Source organism: Protomyctophum bolini (genome assembly GCF_963924005.1).
Source record: "Protomyctophum bolini genome assembly, chromosome: 9".
Classification (NCBI taxonomy): domain Eukaryota; kingdom Metazoa; phylum Chordata; class Actinopteri; order Myctophiformes; family Myctophidae; genus Protomyctophum; species Protomyctophum bolini.
In genome coordinates, this window is record NC_137870.1 from 37,200,233 (window position 1) to 37,225,513 (window position 25,281).

Here is a 25,281-nt window from a genome sequence, read left to right on the forward strand (position 1 = left end):
CATTAAATTGCTTTAGCACAAACACATCCTCACACAAATTCAAACCATTTGAGAGTTGAGCACCACAGAGTGCACGGCGGACCCACTTCAACTGAGAGTTCAGCACCATAGTGCACGGCGGACCCACTTCAACTAATAAACTGCAATGTTTATAGGAATTAGCATGGCTGCCAAACAATTGGCACAGCGGCCAAACAATTGGCACGGCGGCCAAACAATTGGCACGGCGGCCAAACAGTTCCAAGTACAAGCAAGGGCATGATATAAGCAGGCATGCTGTTGTTGATGATTAGCCAGAATTTGCAACTATAGATTTTTTAAATAATGGGAAGAATCTAGAGTTGCAATACCCTCCATTGACTCCCTATACTCATCCAATTTGCGTTTGTGATCTGCTTGTATTGTATTAAACGACGTTCAACTCACCATCATTGCAGCTCTAGGCCAAGTTTGAATTATCCTCTTTCAATCTGCCAAGCTTTTGTTTCATAGAAATCCACCATAGACATGTTATGAGCTACTTTCTGTCAAGAAATTCTATGCATGTGATTCTTGCAGTTTGAAGTTTGGAAGCACTCGTTTTTGTTAACGGGTCGCACTGCTGCCTCCTCATGCATTATGTGCAAAGGGCCGTTCAGTGACTTACAACGAGTGCTTCCAAACTCCTGCACTTAGAAAAATAATCACATGCACAGAATTTCTTGACAGAAAGTATCTCATACGGTGGATTGAAAGAGGATAATTCAAGCTTGGCCTAGAGAACGCAATTTGGATGAGTAGGGAGTCAATGGAGGGTATTGCAACTCTAGATTTATCCCATTATAAAAAAATCTAGAGTTGCAAATTGCGGCTAGTTGATGATGAGACTTAAACAATTAAAGTCTACTCACCTAATGCCGGTGGTTCCATGTTTAACGTACTTCCAAAGTGTGTACATTGTCACAGATGCATGGTTTTCATATCATATGAACTTTAGTTTGGCTAAAAGCTTGTGTTTAATCCACGTGGGTTATTGTTTACTACTTGGTTAGACTACAGCTCTTTGCCGGCATCATAACAACCAAAACGGGACTTCCTCTTCTTCTTCAAAATAAGAGCCACTTGTGATGATTAGTCAAGTAAACACTATATATATTTTTTTTTTACGAAGTCTACTCTACTTACAGGACATAGATAGACATTTGTAGCACCCTGAGATAATGCTTTGAATGACCACACTCACACACACACACACACACACACACACACACACACACACTCAGTCCCATGTCTCTCTCCTAACCCGTCTTCTTATGTCTGTGATGGCCAGGACACAGTGGTAGCACTTCAGGCACTGGCCATGTTTGCCAATGCCACCTACACACCTGAGGGAAACGTGACGGTGACAGTGAGCACAGCATCACCGGAGGCACCGTTCGAGGTGAACATGACGGTGGCACAGTTCGAGGTGAACGAGACCAACAGACTGCTGTACCAGGAGAAGGAACTGTTCGACGTCCCACCAGCGACAACCCACCACCACATCAGTGCGGAGGGAGATGGCTGTGTCCTCGTTCAGGTAACTATAATAACACTCATAGAGCTAACCTGTAGATCTGGTGCTTCTCAAAACATTTTGACCTGCACCCCTGAATAACGTTTACTTTACAGCACCTTATATTTTAGGTAAAATATGTAAGGGACAATGTCACAAGGAAAATATATAGAAAGAATAGTAGTTGAAGCAGATTGAAAATAACTTTTATACTTGGCGTTTAACCACATAAACCCCAACATCCCTATTCTGGGGTGAACATTCACCATAAATAGCAGATCTACATGCTCACGCATCACGTTCGTGACGTGTTGTGAGCTTGTAGATCTGCTATTTTTGATGAAGAGACTTTGTGTCCTGTAGGTTGACAAAGATTGCAAGCGCAACTCCGGTCCGTTTCACAAAGTTTAGAGGGTCTAACTGGTTAAACTGAAATGATATTGACGAATTCCAAAAATGATCAAAATATTCCACGGCACCACTGGACTTGCATCACAGCACCCACTTTGAGAACCACTGCTATAGATACCAATAGATCAGTGGTTCTCAAATGTTTTCATGTCAAGGACCGCCAAATTGATATGCATTTGTCCGCGGAATCCGGCCCATCCAAAAATATTTGTACCAGGCAGGGACAGCCAGAAGAGATTTACACAGTAAAACAGTATGGTTGCTAACCTGCTATTGGTCTTCATTATTCTATACTAAATTGTCAGAAACACACTCTACTTTCAAATACATTTAAAAATGCTAAACATCAAAGTGAAGGCATCACAAATGCATGCTGAATGCGCTCAGAAAATAAGTCATACTACCGTTCGTTAAAATGGAAACATCGTACTATGCTGTAGTACAAAAAGAAAAGGTCATAGGATAATGTCATCGGTCATAGATCTACTATACTATGGCATGTATTATGAATGATCATTGAGGACCTTATCTCCCCAGATCGCTATGCACTACAACATTCCCCCTGCTGAAGAGTCCGCTGCCTTCGAGATCAGTACTTGTAACATCGCCGACTGCAACGCAACCACACCGACGCTCGCTGTCACTGTGGGAGTCAAGTAAAGCACTTTATATATCTACTACTAACACTGTTCAACTTTACTATCTTAAAACCACTAACTAGACTTGAATCCAGAAAAGGTCAACCATGGTACAATCACTGTTTCTCAACCTAATTGTAAGCAGGCCCCCAAATAATTGGCAAAAGACTATGATTTTAATGATAATATCCGTAAATGTGGCCCACCCATCTGACCACGTAACGCTCAGAGGCTTTTTAGATTTTCAAGTGGGCCGCGGTCCAGAACAAGTTGAGAACCAGTGCTGTAGATGAACCCAATAAATGTCTGATTTGATCCAAACGTTTGACCAGATACACGGGCAGCCGGCCGGAGACCAACATGGTTATAATCGACATCAAGCAGCTGTCGGGATACACTGTGAACATGACCCAAATCACAGAGGTGAGATGATTGAAAATACTTAATTGACATTATTACATTTGGTTGTTCAATGAGTTTTATTTAAAACTCATTCACCGCAGAGATCGTGTTTTGACACCTTTAACTACTCTGTGTTTTCTATATAGTTGAAGAAAAAGCGTTTAGTGAAACGTGTGGAAATAGAGGACGGACATATCAACATCTACGTGGAAGGGGTAGGTACACAAACACACGCACAATGTTAAGGAATAATAATACAAAATATGTATTGCAATAATATCAGAATAATTTGCACTGGAAAATTAAAAAGGCTCTAATTGCATCTAATCCATTAGACAGCTTTGCATACCTTTTGTCACCTGCAGTATCCTTGTTCACCAATCACCAAGGATAATCTAAAATCAGACCATGTTGTTCTAAATGAAACTGAAATAAGTGTATGTCCAAATTAAGTGATAATTGTGGGAATTATTATTGCAATATACAGTACATGGCATATACACATGACAATATGCATAATGGCATTGTCTGAGTGAATTTGTGCTTGGAGTGAAACAAGTGAGTTGAATAATGCTCCTGGTTGGTTGTAGCTGACGAAGGATGTGCACAAGACCTTCAAGGTGATTCTAGAAGAGACGGAGACCGTCACGGACCTGGTGCCTGCCGTTATCAAGGTTTATGATTACTACCAGCCAAGTAAGAACCGCATCATTCTGCTCTCATAGATCAAGCGCCGAAGTCATGACGTCACTCTCTCATCCCCTGGTTCACGGAAGTCATTTCTCTATGGAAAATAACATGGGGTCATCTTAAAATCGTCTCAGATAAGAATTCTGGTCCAAAAATAAACAAACTGTCTCTGCGAAATTATCGTTTACGACAGTCAGTCAGTCAGTCATATTTCATGTAGTTAGTGCTAGTGCTAGTTAGCTAGTGAAAATGTAACTAATTCAGCAGCAGTAACATTAGTGTTTTCTCTCAGTCAGTTGATTCTTCATATCCATATGAGTGAAACGGCCGGGATGATTTGTTCTTATATGAGGCGATCTAAAATCCCCCTATGGGGATTACAATGCAAATAAAAAAGTACATGAACCAGTGGACTTAGCGCCCTCTACCGATATTGACGTCAGACTTCGGTGCTCTATTCTATTCTATCCAACTTTTATATTTATTTTATGCAGCTAAAAGTGCTTTACAGAGCAATAGAGAAAAAAAGAAAAGCAAAGGTGTTAAACAACATTAAAATAATAGGAGTAATGCAATACAGTGAGGACATGAATAACAATTAGGATGTTCAAAGCTCAACTAAAAGCAAGAGTGTAGAAGTATAAAATTAAATGTTATTCTAATTCAATTCATAATTTGGTTTCAGTCTTTGCTTCCTTTTAATCCTTTAGTGGGGCAGCATAGCACAACATATCAAAGGAATTGTTCATGTTTTGACATTTCATTTGTCAATATCAAGTCAGTATCATGGTCAGTATAATGTCCAATATCATGGTCAGTATCATAGCAACTCATAATGTAAAACCTAAATGTAATAAGCACCATTATCAGACAGCAAGTGTGCAGAAAGCATTTAGGAAAGCTGTCTGCTCATTTTAATGGAGAACCGGAGAGTGAATATATCTGCTATGTCTGCATTCTCCAGCAGCATTGGAGACTGTATTGGCCAACATTTTGGTCAACATGCCTCTATTATTTAGTTAAGTTTAAACGGAACAAAATGTTACGTTAATTGCATATTTTATTCTTTTTGAGGACCTAGTCTCAAAGTTCTGGTTTAATTCAATATTGATAGTATATTTAGAGGAATGCTGGCAAAAAATGTCAATTAGTATAACCGGAAAATGTTGTTCCAAATAATTCAACTTGAAAGGCTGAAAAAAGGCTATCAAATATGGGAAGAAATCATTCACCAGAGCTCTGAATATAAATTTATAATTATTATAATTTGATGATCAGCAGTGGTTCTTTATGGAGACACAAAGGAGTCTCCATAGGGAACCACTGCTGGTTATCAATTTATTGGCTTAGGGACTATCCCTTTGAAATGCTTTTTCTGATAATCTCCAATCTCTCCATTGTTTACAGGTGACGAGGCATCCACTGATTATATCACCTCATGTGCAGACTCAGAGAGTAAGTTCACCACACCATTGTAACTTGAAACTTTCAGTCTTACGGTCTTTACACACCAGGAGCCCTATTTTCATCAGTGCCTTTACTGCCTTAATTACCCCCTATCCCTAAACGTCTTTGCCTTTATTTATTTTTTACCATTTTGAAAAACAATTTTTAATACCGGTAGTTCAAATAACCAATCTTCAAGTTCACAACGTGTCGATGTACATCGGCTAGTTGAACAATTTTGAAATGTTTTTCAAAATAGTAAAAATGGCAAAGAAGTTTAGAGATAAGGGGTAAGGCACTGACGAAAATAGGGCCCCAGGAGTGTTTATTTTGTGCTTTTAATTCTTATTCATTCGTATTATTTCAAGTGCTTTTCAGTATTCTAAGTGGCGATAGAGCAAGGCATTTTATTTTCAAAACAATTAGAACAGTGTGTTAAAGGGGAATCCCACTCATTTTCAACATTGAATGATGTCATTAATATACCTATAATATACAGCAGTGATACTCAACCTCAGGCCCGCGGGCCACATCAGGCCCGCCAATGAAAATCTAAAAAAAAAGAAGAAGAAAAAATCTGGAAAATGAAAAAAAAAAAAAAAATCTGAATGAAGTTATCTTTAATTACATTATTATAAGTAATACTATTAGAGTTGTACTATTACTCGAACGAAAATAAAAGCTTGGGGGGGGGGGGGGGGGGGGGGGGGGGAGATGCAATGCAAATGAAAGACATATACTCTGTATCCCTATTCCCTGACATAATTTTATAGCTAAACGGACAGAATTCTATTTTATTTGAATGATGAAACCCAGCTGCCATTAATAGTTGGAAATGGAAATGGAAATTGCGGAAATTGTAATTGCGGAAATGGTGGAACTGGAAATTGTGGAAATGCGGAAATGGAAATTGCGGAAATGGTTGAAATGGAAATTGCGGAAATGGAAATTGAGGAAATTGCGGAAATTGTGTGGAAGTAATAAAGAACTTGGGGTCATGTGATCACAGTGTACTCTTTGGCCTGCAGGGTAGACATACACAATAACTAATAAACTGATATTTTACAGGTGACACGGTCATCGAGATCGAATAGGCGTAACATCCTGCTTACCTCATTGGACCAGATTGGAGCTCATTTGGGAGGCGGTTCGGAGCTCCTGGAGGAATGTAAATTTCAGTCGCATTCCAACGTCTTCATTTTTTAACTGTAGGGTCAAAGATTTTTTACCCTTTTTGAGGTTTTACATTTTGTGATCTTTTTAAATGATTTGTTTTTCTTTTCCATTTTTAATATAAAATATAATTATGTAGTTGTCACATGGAAAACGTATCATAGACCCTAATATGACCTCTTGATAACAATTAGTTTTTCATTGTTAAAGATCCATGGACTAGAATTCAAGTGTCGGCCCCTTGTGACTGGTAAATGCATTAATATTCTGCAGGGTCCATGTTAATTCAAGAATTGTAGACAGTTCTCTATAATAGTTGTGATTTTAATAGACAAAAATCCATATTCGCCATACATGAAAGTGCCACGTAACATACAGGGTACCGTTAACACAACATGGTCCGAAATTTGACTGTTTTTGTGTGTGCATGAGTGTGAGTGTGTGTAAGAGAGTATTTGTGTGTGAGAGCGTGTGTGGTTGTTGTGTATGAGACATAGATCTGTTTTTTCCACAGTGTGGCAAAGTGATCAGTGAATATCTGTGTTCTGCTGTACCATGACCTTAAAACCCAAAATGTGATTGACTGTTGACAATAAAATTTCTAAAATGACAAAAAAAAAATACAAATTTACATTTTTTCTCTCCATACAATACTGTCTCATTTCACTAATGAGCTTTTTTCCATTCAACCATACCTTTTTTAAACAGTATTTAGTTTATTTTCAACACAGATATTTAGTCTATATTCCATCTACCATCCTCGGATGCAATTTAACAACCTTGCCACAGCTGAATAGTTTGGTTTGCACACTTAAGAGTGCAGGGGGGGTTTCAAGGCAAGGAGGGAAATATATTAGGTATTCTCACCAGTCTTTTAAAAATCTGCTTAAAACATCATTGCTCACTATCGCAGGCACCATAACCATAAATTAAGACAGCTCATTTACTCACCGAACATTAAACATATGAAACTAAAACCGTTCCACATGCTCTTAATAAAAATAGACATCACAGCGTAGTCTTGTCCCCTCTATAAGACTGGATCGATTTTACACTGTCAACATCTAGGCTTTACAATGTTGACACCAGGCTAGCTAGCCCCACGAGAACAGGTCTTCAAGCTAACAAGAAGTCCTCATGCATTCAGGCCTCGTGTCACACTGGGAGTTGACATGTGAACAAATCAATTATCTTTTCAGACAAACGAAAATTCTTGGTGATTTTTGTTTGCCAGTATTGTGGCTCTTGATAATTGAACTAATATTAATAATTCATCACATAACCACAGTGTCACACATCCCCCAGTGTGTACAAGACTCTCAAGGATAATGTATAAGTTGTTGCACAACGTTTCGCGTCACTGCGAGAAAGAACAGCATTGTCACCGAGCGGCATTTGGCGAAAGGGTTGTGCAATAAAGTACAAATCAGCCTTCAGTATTTCTACCAGTAAATGACGCCACAGACTTCCCTTCCATCTACTACAGTGTAGATTCCTGTGCATGCAAATCCACATATCATTGTTCTGACAATAGAAATTGAAATCATACACACAGTCCAGAGAGTCTCTGCTAGATAGACTGATTCCATACACGGTAACAAACATTGAAATCAAGGCACAGATTTATCCATGTCAAAACACTGGTCATGTACGCATGGTACTAATCAGACGTGGAGTAGTCTGGCCCAGCGACCACTAGCTGTTGGTGATATATAGGCTGGCAGTGATAATTTGGCAGCTCTCGAAATGGAGATCGCTTCAGACGCAGAACTTGGCAAACAGACTACTTTCGTCTTTGTTATGATATGCACACACATGGATGTGTTGTACACCTTCTGGTGTCGTTGGAAATGTGAACAATATAAAGCCTGGGTTATACTTAATTGTACTGTACATGGGTGTAAGTATAAAGCAGGCTTAAGACAAACAGTGAGATCTTGTTCACTACGTTCACAAATTGTCTGGAAATACGAAAAACCGCAGAGGATGGGAACTCCTGAGCTGCTGTCCCAAAGATAATTCAAAATAAACTAGCTGAAATCTGGGTCAAACTGTAGTGTAGTCGTGTGAATTACCCTTTTATTTATTTTTAGATGTTGTGTACTCGGTACACAGTATAAAAACAATAACGAAATGTAAATAAGCCCCAAGGGCCATGATACAGTAGTACACTGTACTGTACCGCGTGGCCTTAGGGCTTAGTTCAGAGTACAAGACTGTTCTAGATGGACTAGAACAAAAGGTTGTTCACCTTGAGGATTCCTCACTTGGCTAAAGCACAACCGGTAGCTTTAATCAATAACAGTATTTGCCCCACATAAATAATGTCTATTGTTACTAGATGTTACAGAACGTCCCTGATCACTTACTGATCTTTATCCTCTGTTATACATTTCAAAGAATATTTCATGTTCTTTTTTTTTTTTACAACCATTTTGATTGCTGACCATTTTCTGTAATTTCTATCAAAACCGGACATAAATACACTGGGTAACGCATCAGGTAATAAGCCACTGTCAGAGGAAACATATATAGGTGTAATGTCATTTTGGCAATTTTCACTAAAATGTGTAAATGTGATTTAAAGATCTGAAAGAAAAGCATTTGGCAATACAGAAAGACGAGTCTTGAACAGGTCGACATTTTGGTTTACATGCAGACGGGCTTACACAAGTGTGTGTGTGTGTGTGTGTGTGTGTGTGTGTGTGTGTGTGTGTGTGTGTGTGTGTGTGTGTGTGTGTGTGTGTGTGTGTGTGTGTGTGTGTGTGTGTGTGCGTGTGTGTGTGTGTGTGCGCGCGTGCGTGTGTGCGTGCGTGCAGTATACTGTACATATGTATTATGTCCTCCAAGGGCTCCCTTTTCAATCCAAACAAAATCAAGTAGAAAACACGGGTTTGAAGAAAAAGAAAATCTACACTGGAAAGATAAGAAATAAAAAAGATGTCTTAACAAAAGGTAACAAAAAAAGGCCTTATTTTTCCTGTGGTGGTGGTGGTGGTGGTGGGGTGGGGTGGGGTGGGGGGGGACTGGTGACGAGATGGCCTAATAGATTCCAACATGGAAGAACCACCCTGGTGTTCACCTCGCCTCAGCAGCATTGTGTGTGTGTGTGTGTGTGTGTGTGTTTCTTTTTAGTTGAGGAACTGTGTGTAACCTTCTGCCCCCGTCACGATGACATCCATCCATATCCTCATGGCCTCTGGCGACGGAGCCACCATGTAGTAGAGCCTGTCATGTGTCTTCACACAGAAGGTGAGATTTGGGTTGGGACTCTAGGAGAGAAATGACAGGGACATTTTCAGACATCCAAAAACAGCGGTACGATTCATGTGACTTTGACTGCTATCTCTGTTACAGGGGGCTACACTGACACACACATACATTATACACACACTCACTCTCACACACACACACACACACACACGTGCGTATGCACTACTAGACTACTGTATGCACGTGCACCTATCTGGGAGTGTTTTGGCAACACTGAGGCAGAAAGCCCATAGACAGAACAACGAGCAAGTTCTTCGCTAAGGCGTTTTGCCATGAAGAATACAATGTTCATAATATAATATAAAAAAATATGACAAAGACCTATTTAGAGCTGCAATACTACTATGCAATCTCTCTTTCCCTTCTTCAACATCTCCCCTTTTGACTGGTGTTCATTTAAAACATCAAAGCTTAAACATGTTATCTGGCTGTCATGTGAAGAGCTGGTGGGCCTAATCATTTTACACACTGCACTTCAAGTAACAAGCAGTAATTAAGTCAAATAGAGAGGTGCAACAGAATAGTTGAGACGAAGTAACATTTATGTCCATAAGCCAGGAGTCAGGACAGATGGGGCTTTTGGGGGAGGGGTCAGAATAAATTAAATTGGTTTGTTATTCAAATTGAATAGATAACCAAAAAAGTTTCTTTACCCCAAATAATTTGTGCGACACTTTTAACCAATTATTATAATTTGTTTTGCATTGAAGTATAACACGACAACAAGAATATTAAATACAATATTCCTTTGTCAGAATTGTTCTTTGTCTGTGACCCCGTCTGAAAATCTCACAGCCTATATACTTGTGGGTCCTGGTATACTTTCTTTGGTTGAGAAGCACACGACTGCCAGCCATTTAATGGAGTTTACGTTGGGTGGGACACACTGCCACAGAAGGACGGAGTGACAAACCAAGCGGGATTATCAGTTCAAACAGCTACTCACACCTATCCACCCCGTGCAGAGGAAGAGGGGAAATATTCAACACTATTAACATATTCACTATTCAACATTCTCTCCCTGCCAGTCACAACCATGCCTGTCTTAACCATGCATAATCATTCATGACACACATCTCCTCCGGGGGCTCATAATTATTTGGGCAGGGAGAGACACGCCCGCCCGCCCGCCCGCCCGCCCCGCCCGCCCGCCCGCCCGCCCGCCCGCACACACACACACACACACACACACACACACACACACACACACACACACACACACACACACACACACACACACACACACACACACACACACACACACACACACACACACACACACACACACACACACACACACACACACACACACACACACACACACACACACACACACACACACACACACACACACACACACACACACACACACACACACACACACACACACACACACACACACACACACACACACACACACACACACACACACACACACACACACACACACACACACACACACACACACACACACACACACACACACACACACACACACACACACACACACACACACACACACACACACACACACACACACACACACACACACACACACACACACACACACACACACACACACACACACACACACACACACACACACACACACACACACACACACACACACACACACACACACACACACACACACACACACACACACACACACACACACACACACACACACACACACACACACACACACACACACACACACACACACACACACACACACACACACACACACACACACACACACACACACACACACACACACACACACACACACACACACACACACACACACACACACACACACACACACACACACACACACACACACACACACACACACACACACACACACACACACACACACACACACACACACACACACACACACACACACACACACACACACACACACACACACACACACACACACACGCAGAGGATTCAGCATAGATTGGGGTAAGAGACCCAGAGAGAGGATGCATTTTAAGGCGATCAGGAGAAGAGAATGATACATACACTGGTCAAATTCAAGTTGAAAAAGCGATTCTGTGATGATCACAAACAAGAGACGCAACACAGTAAATACCAAAGAAAAAAGGTGGTTTGAAACCAAAACGAGTGTGGCAAATGGGAAAACAATAGGCGATTAAAATATGAAATAAATTAAGAATCTTTGTGATTTATTTTCCTTGTTCAAAATGTAGCGTACCTTGGTGGCGCTGCGGAGGTGGTCATAGTAAACCTCCTCTATTGCTTGGAAGTAGATGACTCCCTTCAGTTTGGTCTCGTGTTTGTCTGCAAAGGAGAAGAATAGAAAACAAAAGGTTTGGTGTTAAGACAGAGGAGGAATCACTGACGATACAGGGTTTATCTTGGCTTCAAGAATCTGTTAATCCATTTAATTGATTATGAGAAACAATCCATTAATCTTAATCAACAGGGGGGGGGGGGGTTTCTTTCTTTTTTTCTACATTTTATAAACAGTACATGAACCATGAAGTCTGATACAGTGGTTCCCAAACCTTTTCATGTCAAGGACCCCCAAATTGACACTAATTTGCAGACCCCCATTTGAAAATGCCAGGGACCCCCATAACAGAAGATTTGTACGGCTCTAGCAGTGATTCTCAACCCGTTTAATTTCAAGGACCCCCAGTTTGATATGTAATAGTCTGCAGTAATAGTCTCTACAGTCTTCAATAGTCTACGCCCATTTAATGGCATTTCTATCTCTGGGATACCCCAATGTATATTATAAAATCAAAGTTAATTTAACTCTGAGACTGGTTCCATTTGTACACTCTCTGAAATACAGCCCCATAAGGGTCTATTTGGTTCCCAACTATGATTTATCTGGGGACCCCCTGGAACTCCCTCGAGTACCCCTAGGAGTCCCCGGACCCCACTTTGGGAACCCCTGGCCTAATAGGCCTGCAACAGCTTACCACTTTCAACCTGGCATCCCTATTTTGGGCATATCATTATAGCCAAAAACACAATAAAAAAAAACGTCTATCACATGTCGTGTACTTGCAGATCGCCTATTTTTGCACGATATAAAAAGAGGCTTTGCAGATCGCCCATTTTTGCACGATATAAAAAGAGGCTTAAGTGGTTAACCAGACCAATCGATTAGTCTATAAAAAAATATTTCATGTCGATGCATTGATAAAAATGTAAAATTCTTGATTATCATACGAACCGAAGTAATCGATAAAACAACGGACAGATGCAGCCCTACTATAAAAGCTCAGCGTGGGACAACGCCAGGTCATCTATGACAACCACAACAACATGTGGCCCTGTGGGCCATTTCAAAGAAAATCCTTGATCATCACAGATTCATCATTTGCGATAACGGGAGTTGGGGGGGAGGAAAAAAAAGACAAGCGCAGCAGTTTCCTCCGTTTTTCTCTCGCTGCGCTTCCAGACCCTACTTGACTGCATTCTTACACCGGGGTTGTAAATCATTGCAGTTTGTTTCATCAGCCCCTGCAGAGCTGCAGTGTGGGGAAGAGGAGCAGAACACAGCACTCCGCTCCTTCCTCCAGGCGCAAACACTCGCAACAAACCCAACTTAACCCATTTAGACCCGAGAAAAGATTATACAAAATGACAGTTGAAGAACCCGTGTTTCGATGTCAGTTGTTCTCAAACATTTTCATGTCAAGGACACCCAATAATATTATGTAATATGCCTCCGTCCCCCATCTGAAAATATGTTGTTCCAGGGACCTCCCCAGAAGCAAAGATTTGAGTTAAAATGTTCACTCTGTAATAATAAATATTCAAAGATTTGAGGCACATTTTCACATAGGTCTGCTAAAAAAATAGCAGACCTACAAGTTCATAGCACTCGGTTCCGCGCTATGAGGTTGTAGAGCTGCTATTTTTCAATAGCTAACGTATAACAAAACACCAAAAGGGGTTCCCGCCCAAAATGGGTTAAAGACTAGTAGGTAGATATGTAGGAAATCACCATTTCGAGGAATTAACGGTTTCATTTTTAATACGCAGCCATTATCTCCTAATGACCTGTTTTAACATTCAAACAGCCCATCATTTGCATACTAATTTATAAATGCATCTAAATTACAAGAAGAAGAAGAAGTACAAGAAGAAGAAAACAACTCGTGCCGTTGTGGTTCGTTAACCTGAATTAGCAGCAGGGGGTTTTAAGACTGATTGAAGACTCGTCACATCCGCTTGCGTCTTCCTTCAAGGTCAAGAGACGGACGAGCCTTGCATCTGATCAGCTCGCTCTGAGCACAGAGTGCAGCGCGCATACAAACGACCACCGGGGTATTCTCTCTACATTTGCTTTGTACCGGCGTGCTTTAAAACCGATTTAAGATGAAACCCTTCTGAAGTCTTCAAAGGCCTCACAGAGTAGATGTGTCCCAACTCTCACGGTAGAGGCCTATGTGACAAGTTTAACCAACACTCTTAACAATGGTCCAAAGTAACCCACATTTGCAAAAAAATAAAATAAAGAACGAAAGAAAGAAAACTTATTTTATTCACAGATTTTCTGACTTGTGTGAAACTTGCATGACACGAGGCTTCAATATCCAACTGGAATAAAAAGCACACAAGTCAGCGTAATCTTCAATTTGAAGAAAAACTGCGTGTTCTCCACTCTCAGACTTACAGTATGTTACACTCCCTTCATTATCTCAGTCTCTGTGATGACTTGGAATATTTTCTAAGCACTACAGATTAGCATTTCTTAATCGAGTGCATGCTGTGCGTCGCTCTTGACAGCATCAACTAAATTAATTAAAATGGAAACCTGAATATAAAATGAATCGTCTCTGCCACTTCATATTATAACTCTTCCAACCTTGCGCTGGTTGTAGTTGAACCGCTTTCAACCTGGCATTCCTATTTTGGGGCATGTCATTCTAGGCATTCTGAATAGCAGATCTACAAGCTCACACATTTCTTTCTTTTTGGAACCTTTATTTGAGAGTCACAATGTAGTGAGAGAGGAGATACAGAGGGAGAGCAGGGGAGTGACATGCAGCAAATAGTGACATTTTATTCACTAACAAAAAGGGACTATTTTACAAAAGATTTGGAGTCTCTCCCCTAAGTCAGCAGGCTTACTCTATTGGCTTAGTGGGAAGAATCTCAGCACAGACTCGGGTTCGAATCCCGAGTACGATACAAACGTTACAAAAGGCAGATTGGAGTGGTTAATAATAAGACTCACCAACATAGTAGGAGAAAGTCCTCTTGAGGCGATCGAAGACAAACCAGCGTTTCTTCCAGGACTTGATCTTGCCTCCCATCTTCACCAGGTTTCCTTTACACATCTTCTCTGTGAGGATGACGTGGTAGCAGGTGTCCACGCTGTGGCCTGACGACTCCACGTGGGAGCGAAGGTCGAACTCCTCCTTGCGGATGGGAAGGTACCGCGTCATGGGACGAGCCTGGGAACGCCATGAACGGCAGAGCGTTAGCTCTCATTAACATCAACGTTGCAACTCACAACTGACACTGCGTTAGAGTTTCCCAGGGGACTATGCCTAGGCCTTTTCTTTTCCCTCAACGCCAAATCTGCACTGAAACTATCTACAGTGCATGCTCGCGTGTCGAGTTGAGGCACGCTGTGAGCTTGTAGATCTGCTATATTCGCAGAATACTTTCGCCCCCTGAATTGAAATGATACTCCTGCCAAGTCAATTATTATTACTCAGCCACACTCTGTTTCCCTCTGTTAACCCAGATATACAGCAAATATACAAGCCTACAGCACAATACTTGTACATCTGATATTTTATAATAACATTTTTGAAACATTCTTGATAGAAGGCATTTGTAGAATCCATTCCTCACCTCAGCCTCCATCTAATCCAGATTTAATCTTAGTCTTTTGAATAACACCATTTAGTTTTAGTCATATTTTAGTCATCTAATATTAAAATCTTAGTCTTTTAGTCTCAGTTGAGCAAATCCTGATAGTCTTAGTCTTATGAATAACATACCATTTAGCTTCAGTCATCTGAAATTGATTAGTCTAGTCTTAGTCGACTAAATATCAAAATCTTAGTCAACAACATTAACACTGGCCTCAGGGCTTAATGGGTTCAGTTTGTCACACGTGTGTTTACCTGAGCAAAGTTCTTGGCTCTCATCTTCACCTCCCTCTCCACCAGCTGCAGCCTGTGCGAGGTTTCATCCTGCAACCGCCGCTCCGCGTCCTCCCTCCTCCTCCTCTCCTCCTCCAGCATCTGACGGCGCGCATGGCTCTCTCGCTCCTGGAGGGCAGCGGTCCAAAGCAAATACATTTATTCATTCGCGCTCACAATGAAATAATATGCAATTCATAGACCCCGGAATACAGAATCCAGTGAAGACCTCTCATGTAGAATGGAATTACACTAAAGCCTGTTATGTTATGTTCACAGACACATACTGTACACTGTGGTGTAGGGGTGTAACAGTTCATATGTTTAATCGATTCTAATTTTATATACAGACTAGAGTATATACAGTGTATACACACACAGTGTATATATTAAAGTTATTTTCTTTTCTTGGTTAATCATAAAGTAATCATAGCCCGAGTGTGCTGTATTTTGGGTCAAATGCCTCTTTATTAAAGGACAACTTTAGTTTTTTTCAACCAATGTTCATGTTTTAGGTTGTTATTAGAGAATAACAGGGGGGCATTTCGAACGTGGGGCTAAATATGTATTTGTTTACAACATTTTATAGCGATTTTATTTATTTATTATTTACTATAGTCTTACTAGACCCCAGAATGTGAAGGGGGGTACTATAGTACTATACATATAGTAATAAAAGGATAGAGACCGAACCAGAGCGACAGCCCCGCCCCCCACTATTCATTTCAGTGGAAGTTGCTCAGTGGCGTTTTGAAGCACCCGGAAGACGGGTGTTTCCGCAATTTTTCCAAAATTTGGAGCCCAAAATGCGGAAGTGCAAACGAGCACCGAATTCATGTTAAACCAAAGCTGCACAGCGTCTCCTCGTCATAAATCCACAGGTCCGCCTGCAGTCCCAGCTCTTACCAGCAGGGCCGAGCGCTTCAACGTTGGAGAGCCTCCATGTATTTTGGGGGCTTGGTACTAATAGGGGGCTGCCATACTGTGTTGAAGGTTCAATATCTCAGTTTGTCACCTCCCCATCTTGTGATCTTTCTTTGGCCAGATGTAACTTTCTGGGGTCTAGTAGGACTATAGTAAATAATTAAATAAATCGCTATAAAAATGTGTAAAACAATATTTAGCCACATGCCCCCGCCCCCCTGTAAAAATTAGCTAAAAGCTCTAAAATCTAAAGAAAGCAGCAAATGAACAAAAATTAACACTCATCTTTTACTTTCTCTAATAACAACCTAAAACATGAACCTTGGTTGAAAAAAAAAAAAACTCCTTTTAAGTTCTGTCTTACCCGTGACTCTATAAGTCTGGCCTTCTCCATATGAGCTTCCCTCAACATCTTCTCCATCTCCTCAATCTTCAAAGCGTCCATTCCACTGGCACTGCAGGACAAAGAATGTGTGCGAGTGTGAGACAAATTACCTTGAGAACGGATGGGGGCATAATGGAACTTTGTGGACATTATCAAGATACTGTCATGAAGAAGTGGATAATGCTGTATTATGTCACTTTTTTTGCGTGAATAAAATGTTATTTTGTCCAATGAATTAATTAATGCAATATATAACTATACATTTCTCCCCTGAGCAAGAGAGTTGCCTCGGAGACCACAGGCATTTTCTTTTAACCCATTCTGACCTGAGATCAGATTCATACGAGGTTTCCACTGGACACCCACTGGTCTGATGAACCCATTCTGACCTGAGATCAGATTCTAAAAATGTCAGTCGTTGTTCGATTTTTCAAAAATAGCAGACCTACAAGCTCGTAGCGCGCCACTTGGTGGCGCGCTATGAGCTTGTAGATCTGCTATTTTTCAATAGCTAAAGCATAACATGATGCTAACACCAAAAGGGGTTCCCGGTCAGAATGGGTTAAACCCAGAGTAGAGCAGGAACATTACAGCTTTTACTGTCAAAGGTCAAGGTCTCAGTCAAGGTCATAATTACTCATCAACCAACATGTTGCATTAGCAAGATTGTTTTTTGTTTTTTTTTAATATAATATTTACAATATCTTTGTAAAATTATTCGCAAGAAAGCAAGAAATATTTGTCAAGTTTTCAAAATGGAACCCGAATATGGCCAAAAATATACATGCAGTGAAGAGGGAAGATGCATCCTCCACGTTATTGTTGCTAGTCGCTATTTTGACCATTCCGGTGTCACTGCAGCAGAAGCTTCAAACCCGTGGCACAGGCAATGCAGCGTTTCCGTGCAGAGCCGTTGTTCCTCACCTGGACATGTTGTCAGGCGAGCAGGCGGAGTTATTGCCGGTGGAGATGCTGGTATCCATGCTGTCGGAGCTCTCCAGGCTCACCGTGTCGTAGGGCTGCTCGCCCCCCGACGGCGGCTGGTGGTGGAGGATGGAGTGGTGCACCATGGGGGAGCCGTGGTGGCTGCCGTGGTGGTGGCTCAGCGCGGGGCTATAGGTCATGGCTCCCGGGTACGGCGGCGAGCAGGAGGAGGAGGAGGGGGGGGGAGGAGGAGGAGGCGGCGGAGGCCGAGACGAGGTGGGACTGCGAGCCGCGGAGCGCCTCCCACTGGCACTGGGCCTCTATGGCGGCTCTCTGCTTCAGCTCGGCCAGCCGCCGACGCTGCTCGTCGATGACCTGCTGACCTGGGTTGGGGAGAGGAGGGGAGGGGTCACTGTCAGTGATGGGTTGGTTGAGTCACGTCGGGTTCAGATGCTGCTGCTTGTATATAGAGTATAGGCTATTGTCTGTTCATCTGAGCGTGGGCCATGTCAAAAGGAGATCTGGACAGAAAGATGTATTTATTTTAACCCATTTAGGCCTGACGTCGAACATTTTAAAATGTCTTCTAATTTGCGCCACATTTTCATGATTTTTTCAAAAATAGCAGACCTACAAGCTCATAGGGCGCCACTCGGTGGCGCGCTATGAGCTTGTAGATCTGCTATGTTTCAATAGCTAAATTATAACCTAATGTTTAAAACACCAAAAGGGGTTCCCGCCTGAAAATGGGTTACTCCGTCCCATCAAGTACACAATTTACAGCACAGAATAAGGGCTGCAACTGTCATTCATTTCTTTGCGATTCTTCTATCGAATACTTTTTGGGATTAATCGATAAGCGCACGTTTGTTTTGTTTTGTACATCAACGAATCAACGTGAAAAAATGTAATAGATAAATAAATCTAAATTAATTACGCAACCCCACTTGATACTTTGCTGTTCAACAGTGTCACGCAAAAAATATATAATTGATCAATCAACTGTTGCACCACTACTACAAAATTGAGTTAAAAATACGCATTTTAATTCAAGATGGATTAGCTTCAAGTTTCCAATTGGATGATATTTCTGTGATTCCCTGGAGATGAGCGTTACGGTTACACACCGCATTTCAGAAATAACAGCTCGGAGGAGCAAGCTCTATACTGTGTAATTTAAATGTTACTCGATTTGAATAATTGTTTATCCACAGCTGAGCAAAAGCAGCAGTTCATTACAGCGCCGGTGGAATGTTGCACTGAGAGATATCCTGTTCAAGGTCAAGAAACAATGAAACGTCTGTATGCAGGCATTATGTGAGACTTGCATGCATTTTGACGACGGAATAAAACCTCGAGTGTATATCCGTTCACGTCTAAGCAGGAAGTCAGTGAATCAGAACCCCGTTCGTTTTATTCGTGCCGTCCAGATCTCCTCCCGAGATGTTCGCCCGCATTCGGACAACGAAATGAAAATACAAAAATACAATAACAGCGACACCTGAAGCCAATTGGGGATGATTCAGATTCCGCCCCGAGGGGAATCATCCCGACATTACAAACACCACATGCTGGCCACAACCAATAGAGACACCCAAAGAACAGGACATCCAATAAATCGGCACTATAGCACCAGGCAGGAAGCATAACTCCATGCACCACACATACAAGTACTGTATGTGTTCACTCAGTGCCACAAGCCTGAGTCCCATCACCGCCAAACAACCAGAACATGACCCATCATCGCCTGAGAGTCCCCAAAAGAGCAAGAATCCCTTTTCTCTGCAATGTCACTCATTGTCGACTCCATGCTGCTGCGCACAAGGGGAAGGTGGACAGGAACCTCTTAGAAGAGGTGATGACGAGGCCTCAAATATACAGTATTAACTCCAGGGAGACTGGAGGACATGCAATACTGATCCTCCACAGGTCAGAACATTCATAGGGGGTGGGGAAAAAAAGACTGACAGAACAAGGATTTTTCAATCAAAGAAGAAAAGATGAGCAGAAATCACACGGAAGGAAGAACGAGTGACAAGCCAGTAACGGAGAGGGTTTTAGAAAGAGAAATAATGAGAGCGAATGTCGGGTGTGAGAGAAGAGGCAGAGACAGACAAGACAAGACGAGCTAAATAATAGATGAAAACAGAACGAGTCCCACTAGCTCCCAGACGCGCTGTGGGTCCGCTGGTCTACCTGCAGGCCTTTCCTTCACACTGGGACGGCTGGGGGACTCTGCAGCACGGCGGCAGAGTAGACACATCAAGGGAGGGACAAATCCACGGCAGACAGAAAAGACAGACACACATACAGTACGTGACCACAAACAAGCCTTTTAAAAAAAAAGGAGAAGTCGAAGGGCCGACGCAGCTTCTCTGAACTGTGCAGAACAAGTAGTGACTGCCTCCCAACTGAGCTAAAACACACTGGGAGACTACCTATGGTTTCTCTCTCTGTCTCTCTATCGCTCTCTGCCTTTTTTCCCCAAATGGACAGCAGCCCAGCACTCGGGGTCCCCGGATCCTCTGTCACACAGATGGTGCAGTAGGCTCCATGGAGCAGTGGAGAGAGGCTATGCTAAAAGGAAGGGTGCTGTTACCTCTCTGCTGGAAGGCCAGCTGCCGCTTGTTCTCGATGTCCTGGAGGGTGGCCGCCAGGTTCCTGGGCAGGCTGCCGGTGCTGTTGGATCCAAGCAGGGTGCTCTGCCAAAAAGGAACAAACACCACCAAGGTGAACTTGAGCGAAATGTAGCTTCATTCACACATTTCATTTGCTTTGACTCACTCCCCTGTTCTGACTTCTGAGTACTAAAATGATTCTTCATAATTCATTAATATGTTGATAATTTGTTTATGTTCATATCATACTGTGTTACAAATGTAGTGTAGACCATACAATTCTTAAATACAATAAGGGAAAACGGTCGCACAATATGCTAAATGCTCATAGCAAGTAACCTGAACCCCCAAAATACATCTTGAAATTACTCCACTACTTTTAACTATATAATATGCAACAAAGATGAACATTCAACATTTTGGTGAAATAGTTGTAAACAGTAGATATTAGATATGTTTCTAGCACACTGTATTCTCTCACTGACATGTAAACCCACTAATAATTAGTGGGTTTTTACCCCGTGAATTAGTGACTAATTCACTGGTAAATTTCCACGCTGGCATCCTGTGGGACCAGACACTGGTCTTGGATGCTGGGATAATTGCACTCCGCAAATCTCCCCCGACTCCCACTCTGAAATCTCCCGACTCCCTGCCTAGTTAATTTCCATAACTTGTCTGCCGCAGCCAGAGTGGAAATGTAAGCGTCTGATTTCCATAGTTTATGACGTTTTGTTCTATGAAAAAACTCAATGAACAAAACTGCTAAAGCTTTGTCTGCTCTGAAGCCACATCAAGTACTGTACTCACTGTACTGTACATCAAAAGGAATCAAAGCATGTAAATGAATATCATGAATAATTTGCATCCATTTAAAACATACAAAAAAATAAAAATAGAGAGTGAGGGAGGGACATCTGCCTTGCGCGTCTGCAGATGGATTCTATTATTTACTATGGTTTCTTTTCGGCCCAAATACATATTTTATCATCCCTAAATTATCTAGTCGCCGTGTGAAACCCCTTGTAATGTAATGTAAATGGATAAATCTACTTTCGATCGATTAACTGATTACTTGTTCAGTCATTACGCCACTATATTTCAACCCCAATTTCCACACACCGGAACATGTGACTTTGTAGATTAATGTGCATAATATTGGGAAGTGTATATGAACCTTGGAGGACGTGTTCCGCCCCAGCGTTGCTGCTCCGTGCTGTATGGGGGAGGCTTTGGGTGAACGATGAACCGACTGTCCAGCATCGCTGTCCAGCTTAGAGCGAAACACCTGACACATGAACGGAACGTGTATGTTAACAATACAATCATGACATTGCAGACAATGGCTGTAAAATGTGTTCACATGGAGCAAGGACCTGGTAGGGTATTTGGTTTGAACAATGTTTAGATAGAACAATGTATCTGGTTAGAGCAATGTTTTAGAACAATGTATCTGGTTAGAGCAATGTTTTAGAACAATGTATCTGGTTAGAACAATGTATCTGGTTAGAACAATGTTTTAGAGAACAATGTATCTGGTTAGAACAATGTTTTAGAACAATGTATCTGGTTAGAACAATGTATCTGGTCAGAACAATGTTTTAGAACAATGTATCTGGTTAGAGCAATGTTTTAGAACAATGTATCTGGTTAGAGCAATGTTTTAGAACAATGTATCTGGTCAGAACAATGTTTTAGAGAACAATGCATCTGGTCAGAACAATGTTTTAGAACAATGTATCTGGTCAGAACAATGTTTTAGAACAATGTATCTGGTTAGAACAATGTTTTGGTGAAGACCGTGTTCACCCAATCTGTTAATCAGCTTCACTCAGAATGCATCTCAGGCAACCAAATAGGGAGGTCAGTCAGAACTAACTGTGGCTTATATAATCAAAAATACACATGGATTATAACTTATGCCTTCAACAGGAATGAATAACGGATCCTTGAAGACTACCTTCAGTTGAGACACACAAGTTAGGCAACAGGCACAACAAAAGACAATATTAAGTGTGTGACACAAATATTGTGCATGAAAATATCAGCCAACAGATGTGTTAGTCTGGCTCTAATTTGGACCAGAGGTTAAAGCCAAGGCAGAGATATCTTTCTCTTTTAAAAATATTATACATTATGAACACAAATCATTTCAGTAGGACGACAGAAGAAGAGCTGCAGCAACAGTCTGAATGAATAACAGAGTCACACAATGGACATGCTGTAATTTATTTATTTATTTTTTAATCCCACGATTTTGTAACCCATTTTTCACCCCTGTGTCAATCATCTAATGTGATCCTGGGCTATACACACCCTCCGCCAACCTGGGGAGAGCAACGGACTTGAACTCATGCTTCCTTCATGCCCGAGTGTCCAAGTTGCTCCTGACAGGGGGGAGTTTCCCTGGTTGGACGTAGTGCGTGGAAGGAACACGTTATTCCAACCAGTTCCTTTCCCCTCCATCAGGGGGAGGTAGTTTAGAGACCAGGATTACTGCATGTTTTTTGTGAGGGTACCTACCCAGGCTGTAATTTAGCACACACACATACACACACACACACACACCTGGGACAGTTCCCTTTCATTGGGCAGCCCTTTAATCAGGTATGCACAGGTCTAATTACAAGCCTGATATCATTATACTCTTTCCTTTATCACACGCACGCGCACGCACACGCACACACACACACACACACACACACACACACACACACACACACACACACACACACACACACACACACACACACACACACACACACACACACACACACACACACACACACACACACACACACACACACACACACACACACACACACACACACACACACACACACACACACACACACACACACACGTTGTTGTGCCTGGGTGTGCTAGTTTCAGTACGGAAGCAACCAGAACAGTGAGTAAACGGCAGGAAAAGGAAAGGAGAGGCCTCTCTACTCTACCTGCAGCCTGCAACCTGACAGACATTTAGCTGGGAGGGGTGGAGGGGGGCCGAGCAGACTGGCCTCCCCAGCAGACATCACCTCCTGGTACCAGTGCTCTAAATCTACCCTGGAGATGAGAGGCCTACTACTGCCCTCTGTCTGGTACTGAGGTAGTACGCAACCAGCACAGCAGAGCAGAGCAGGGCAGGGCCGGGAGCAGGGCGGTGTGCAAAGAGTACAAGAAGAAAAGGCGAAAGGAAGAGGAAAAAAGAAGGGAATGGAAGGGGAAAGAAGAGACAAAAGAGAACAGCATTAGAATTAGAAAGATTAGTAAGCATAAAAAAAGGAAAGAGATGCTTGTGTAGCTTTCATGGAAGCTTTCAAGCTACATTTCACTCAACTTCATCTGCTCTTGAAGCCCTCTTGTACATCAAAAAGAATCAACGCTTGTAAATTAACGTCATGAATAATTTGCTTCCATTTAATCAAAAATGATGAAATCAATGGGGGGGGGGGGGGGGCTCCCAAAGAGCCTGATACACAAAGTTCATCACTGTCCATCATTTCAGTTCCACACACACGTTGGAAAATAAATACCGTGTTCACTGAAAATAATGGACTGCGAAAAGACACAAGAGCTCTCTACTATGCTGGTGCGTCCTGTTTTGCATAGTGCCACCACCACAGTAACAGCACGGAGATGCACGAGAACGTGAGGGTCAAGGTTCACACACACACACACGCACACACACACACACACACACACACGTTAAGGCAAAGAGAGCATGAAGCAGGCGTCACGTGTTAAAGACAGCCATTGTGGGAGGTGGACCAAGGACTGTCTAAAGAGGACGAGACGCGAAGACCGTACGGGCGACGCCATGTTGCTCCATGGTGCTTCATGGAAGGAAAGAAACATGTGCAATGGGCTATATGCATATAATGCACTTCCGCGTTCAGCTTCCTTGGTCTCAACTGTGCATGTTTCTTTCCTTCCATGGAGCACCATGGAGCAACATGGCGTCGCCCGTACGGTCTTCGCGTCTCTTCCTCTTTAGACAGTCCTTGAGGTGGACAGGAAGAAGGAGCTAGGAGGAGGAGGAGCACACACCTCCATGGAAAGAGAGAGGGAGGAGCCGTGCGGAGAGCAGAAGGCAGGAGATGAGTCCAGCGCTGCGGGCTGACGCAGCGGAGAGGTGGGGGATGACTCCACCTTGGGCATCCTGTACATCTGACTTAACTGGCCAACAGTCACATACTCCTGTTAGCACACACGCACACACGCACGCACGCACACACACACACACAAACACACACACACACACACACACACACACACACACACACACGGCAGAAAGAGACATGGAGACAGTGAGACAGACACATCACGTCCCCTGATGTGAAGCTCGCTCCAAGATGTCGGACATTAAGCTCGTCTCCAACAATCTACCGTACCATGCATTCACTATACCGTCCAAACAATAAAGGTAAAACTTTCATGACTTCTACCCTGAGCCCCTTGCTATGTCGCGAGGTGGGTCTTTTTGGAAAAATCAATCCTAAAACCTTATCCCAATGCATTCCGAGTCTGGGGAACCGCGGTATAGTGGCTACTGTATCGGCTGTGCGTTTTATGTGGGTTGGCAGAGTTTTACATCAGATTGTCACATCCTCCTCACAAAAGGATATAGGCTAAAATTACTAGTAGGTGAAGTTGGCCTTCAATTGCTTTCCTTGTTCAGGAGGTCTGAGTAAAGATGCTTGTAGCAACA

The 25,281-nt window shown here is 42.3% G+C and overlaps 2 protein-coding genes across 2 annotated transcripts in view; one reads left to right on the top strand and one right to left on the bottom strand.

The window, feature by feature from the left end:
• The window catches only part of LOC308321853 (alpha-2-macroglobulin-like protein 1), a gene marked incomplete at its 5' end in the record, with an annotated part of 36,731 nt that extends 27,861 nt beyond the window's left edge, over nucleotides 1-8,870 (top strand). The window contains 7 exons of the mRNA XM_080772944.1: nucleotides 1,310-1,558; nucleotides 2,483-2,601; nucleotides 2,916-3,006; nucleotides 3,132-3,200; nucleotides 3,576-3,681; nucleotides 5,083-5,130; nucleotides 6,190-8,870. Of these exons, the coding sequence (XP_080629070.1) occupies nucleotides 1,310-1,558; nucleotides 2,483-2,601; nucleotides 2,916-3,006; nucleotides 3,132-3,200; nucleotides 3,576-3,681; nucleotides 5,083-5,130; nucleotides 6,190-6,215 (708 nt within the window). The 3' untranslated portion in view covers nucleotides 6,216-8,870. The remainder of the gene's footprint in view (nucleotides 1-1,309; nucleotides 1,559-2,482; nucleotides 2,602-2,915; nucleotides 3,007-3,131; nucleotides 3,201-3,575; nucleotides 3,682-5,082; nucleotides 5,131-6,189) is intronic.
• A 150-nt stretch (nucleotides 8,871-9,020) lies between these two features.
• The window catches only part of phldb1b (pleckstrin homology-like domain, family B, member 1b), a 78,088-nt gene continuing 61,827 nt past the window's right edge, over nucleotides 9,021-25,281 (bottom strand). The window contains 13 exon segments of the mRNA XM_080772378.1: nucleotides 9,021-9,566; nucleotides 11,602-11,631; nucleotides 11,795-11,880; nucleotides 14,801-15,020; nucleotides 15,702-15,848; nucleotides 17,008-17,098; nucleotides 17,953-18,209; nucleotides 18,211-18,335; nucleotides 20,149-20,187; nucleotides 20,552-20,654; nucleotides 21,748-21,858; nucleotides 23,528-23,674; nucleotides 24,621-24,770. Of these exon segments, the coding sequence (XP_080628504.1) occupies nucleotides 9,426-9,566; nucleotides 11,602-11,631; nucleotides 11,795-11,880; nucleotides 14,801-15,020; nucleotides 15,702-15,848; nucleotides 17,008-17,098; nucleotides 17,953-18,209; nucleotides 18,211-18,335; nucleotides 20,149-20,187; nucleotides 20,552-20,654; nucleotides 21,748-21,858; nucleotides 23,528-23,674; nucleotides 24,621-24,770 (1,647 nt within the window). The 3' untranslated portion in view covers nucleotides 9,021-9,425.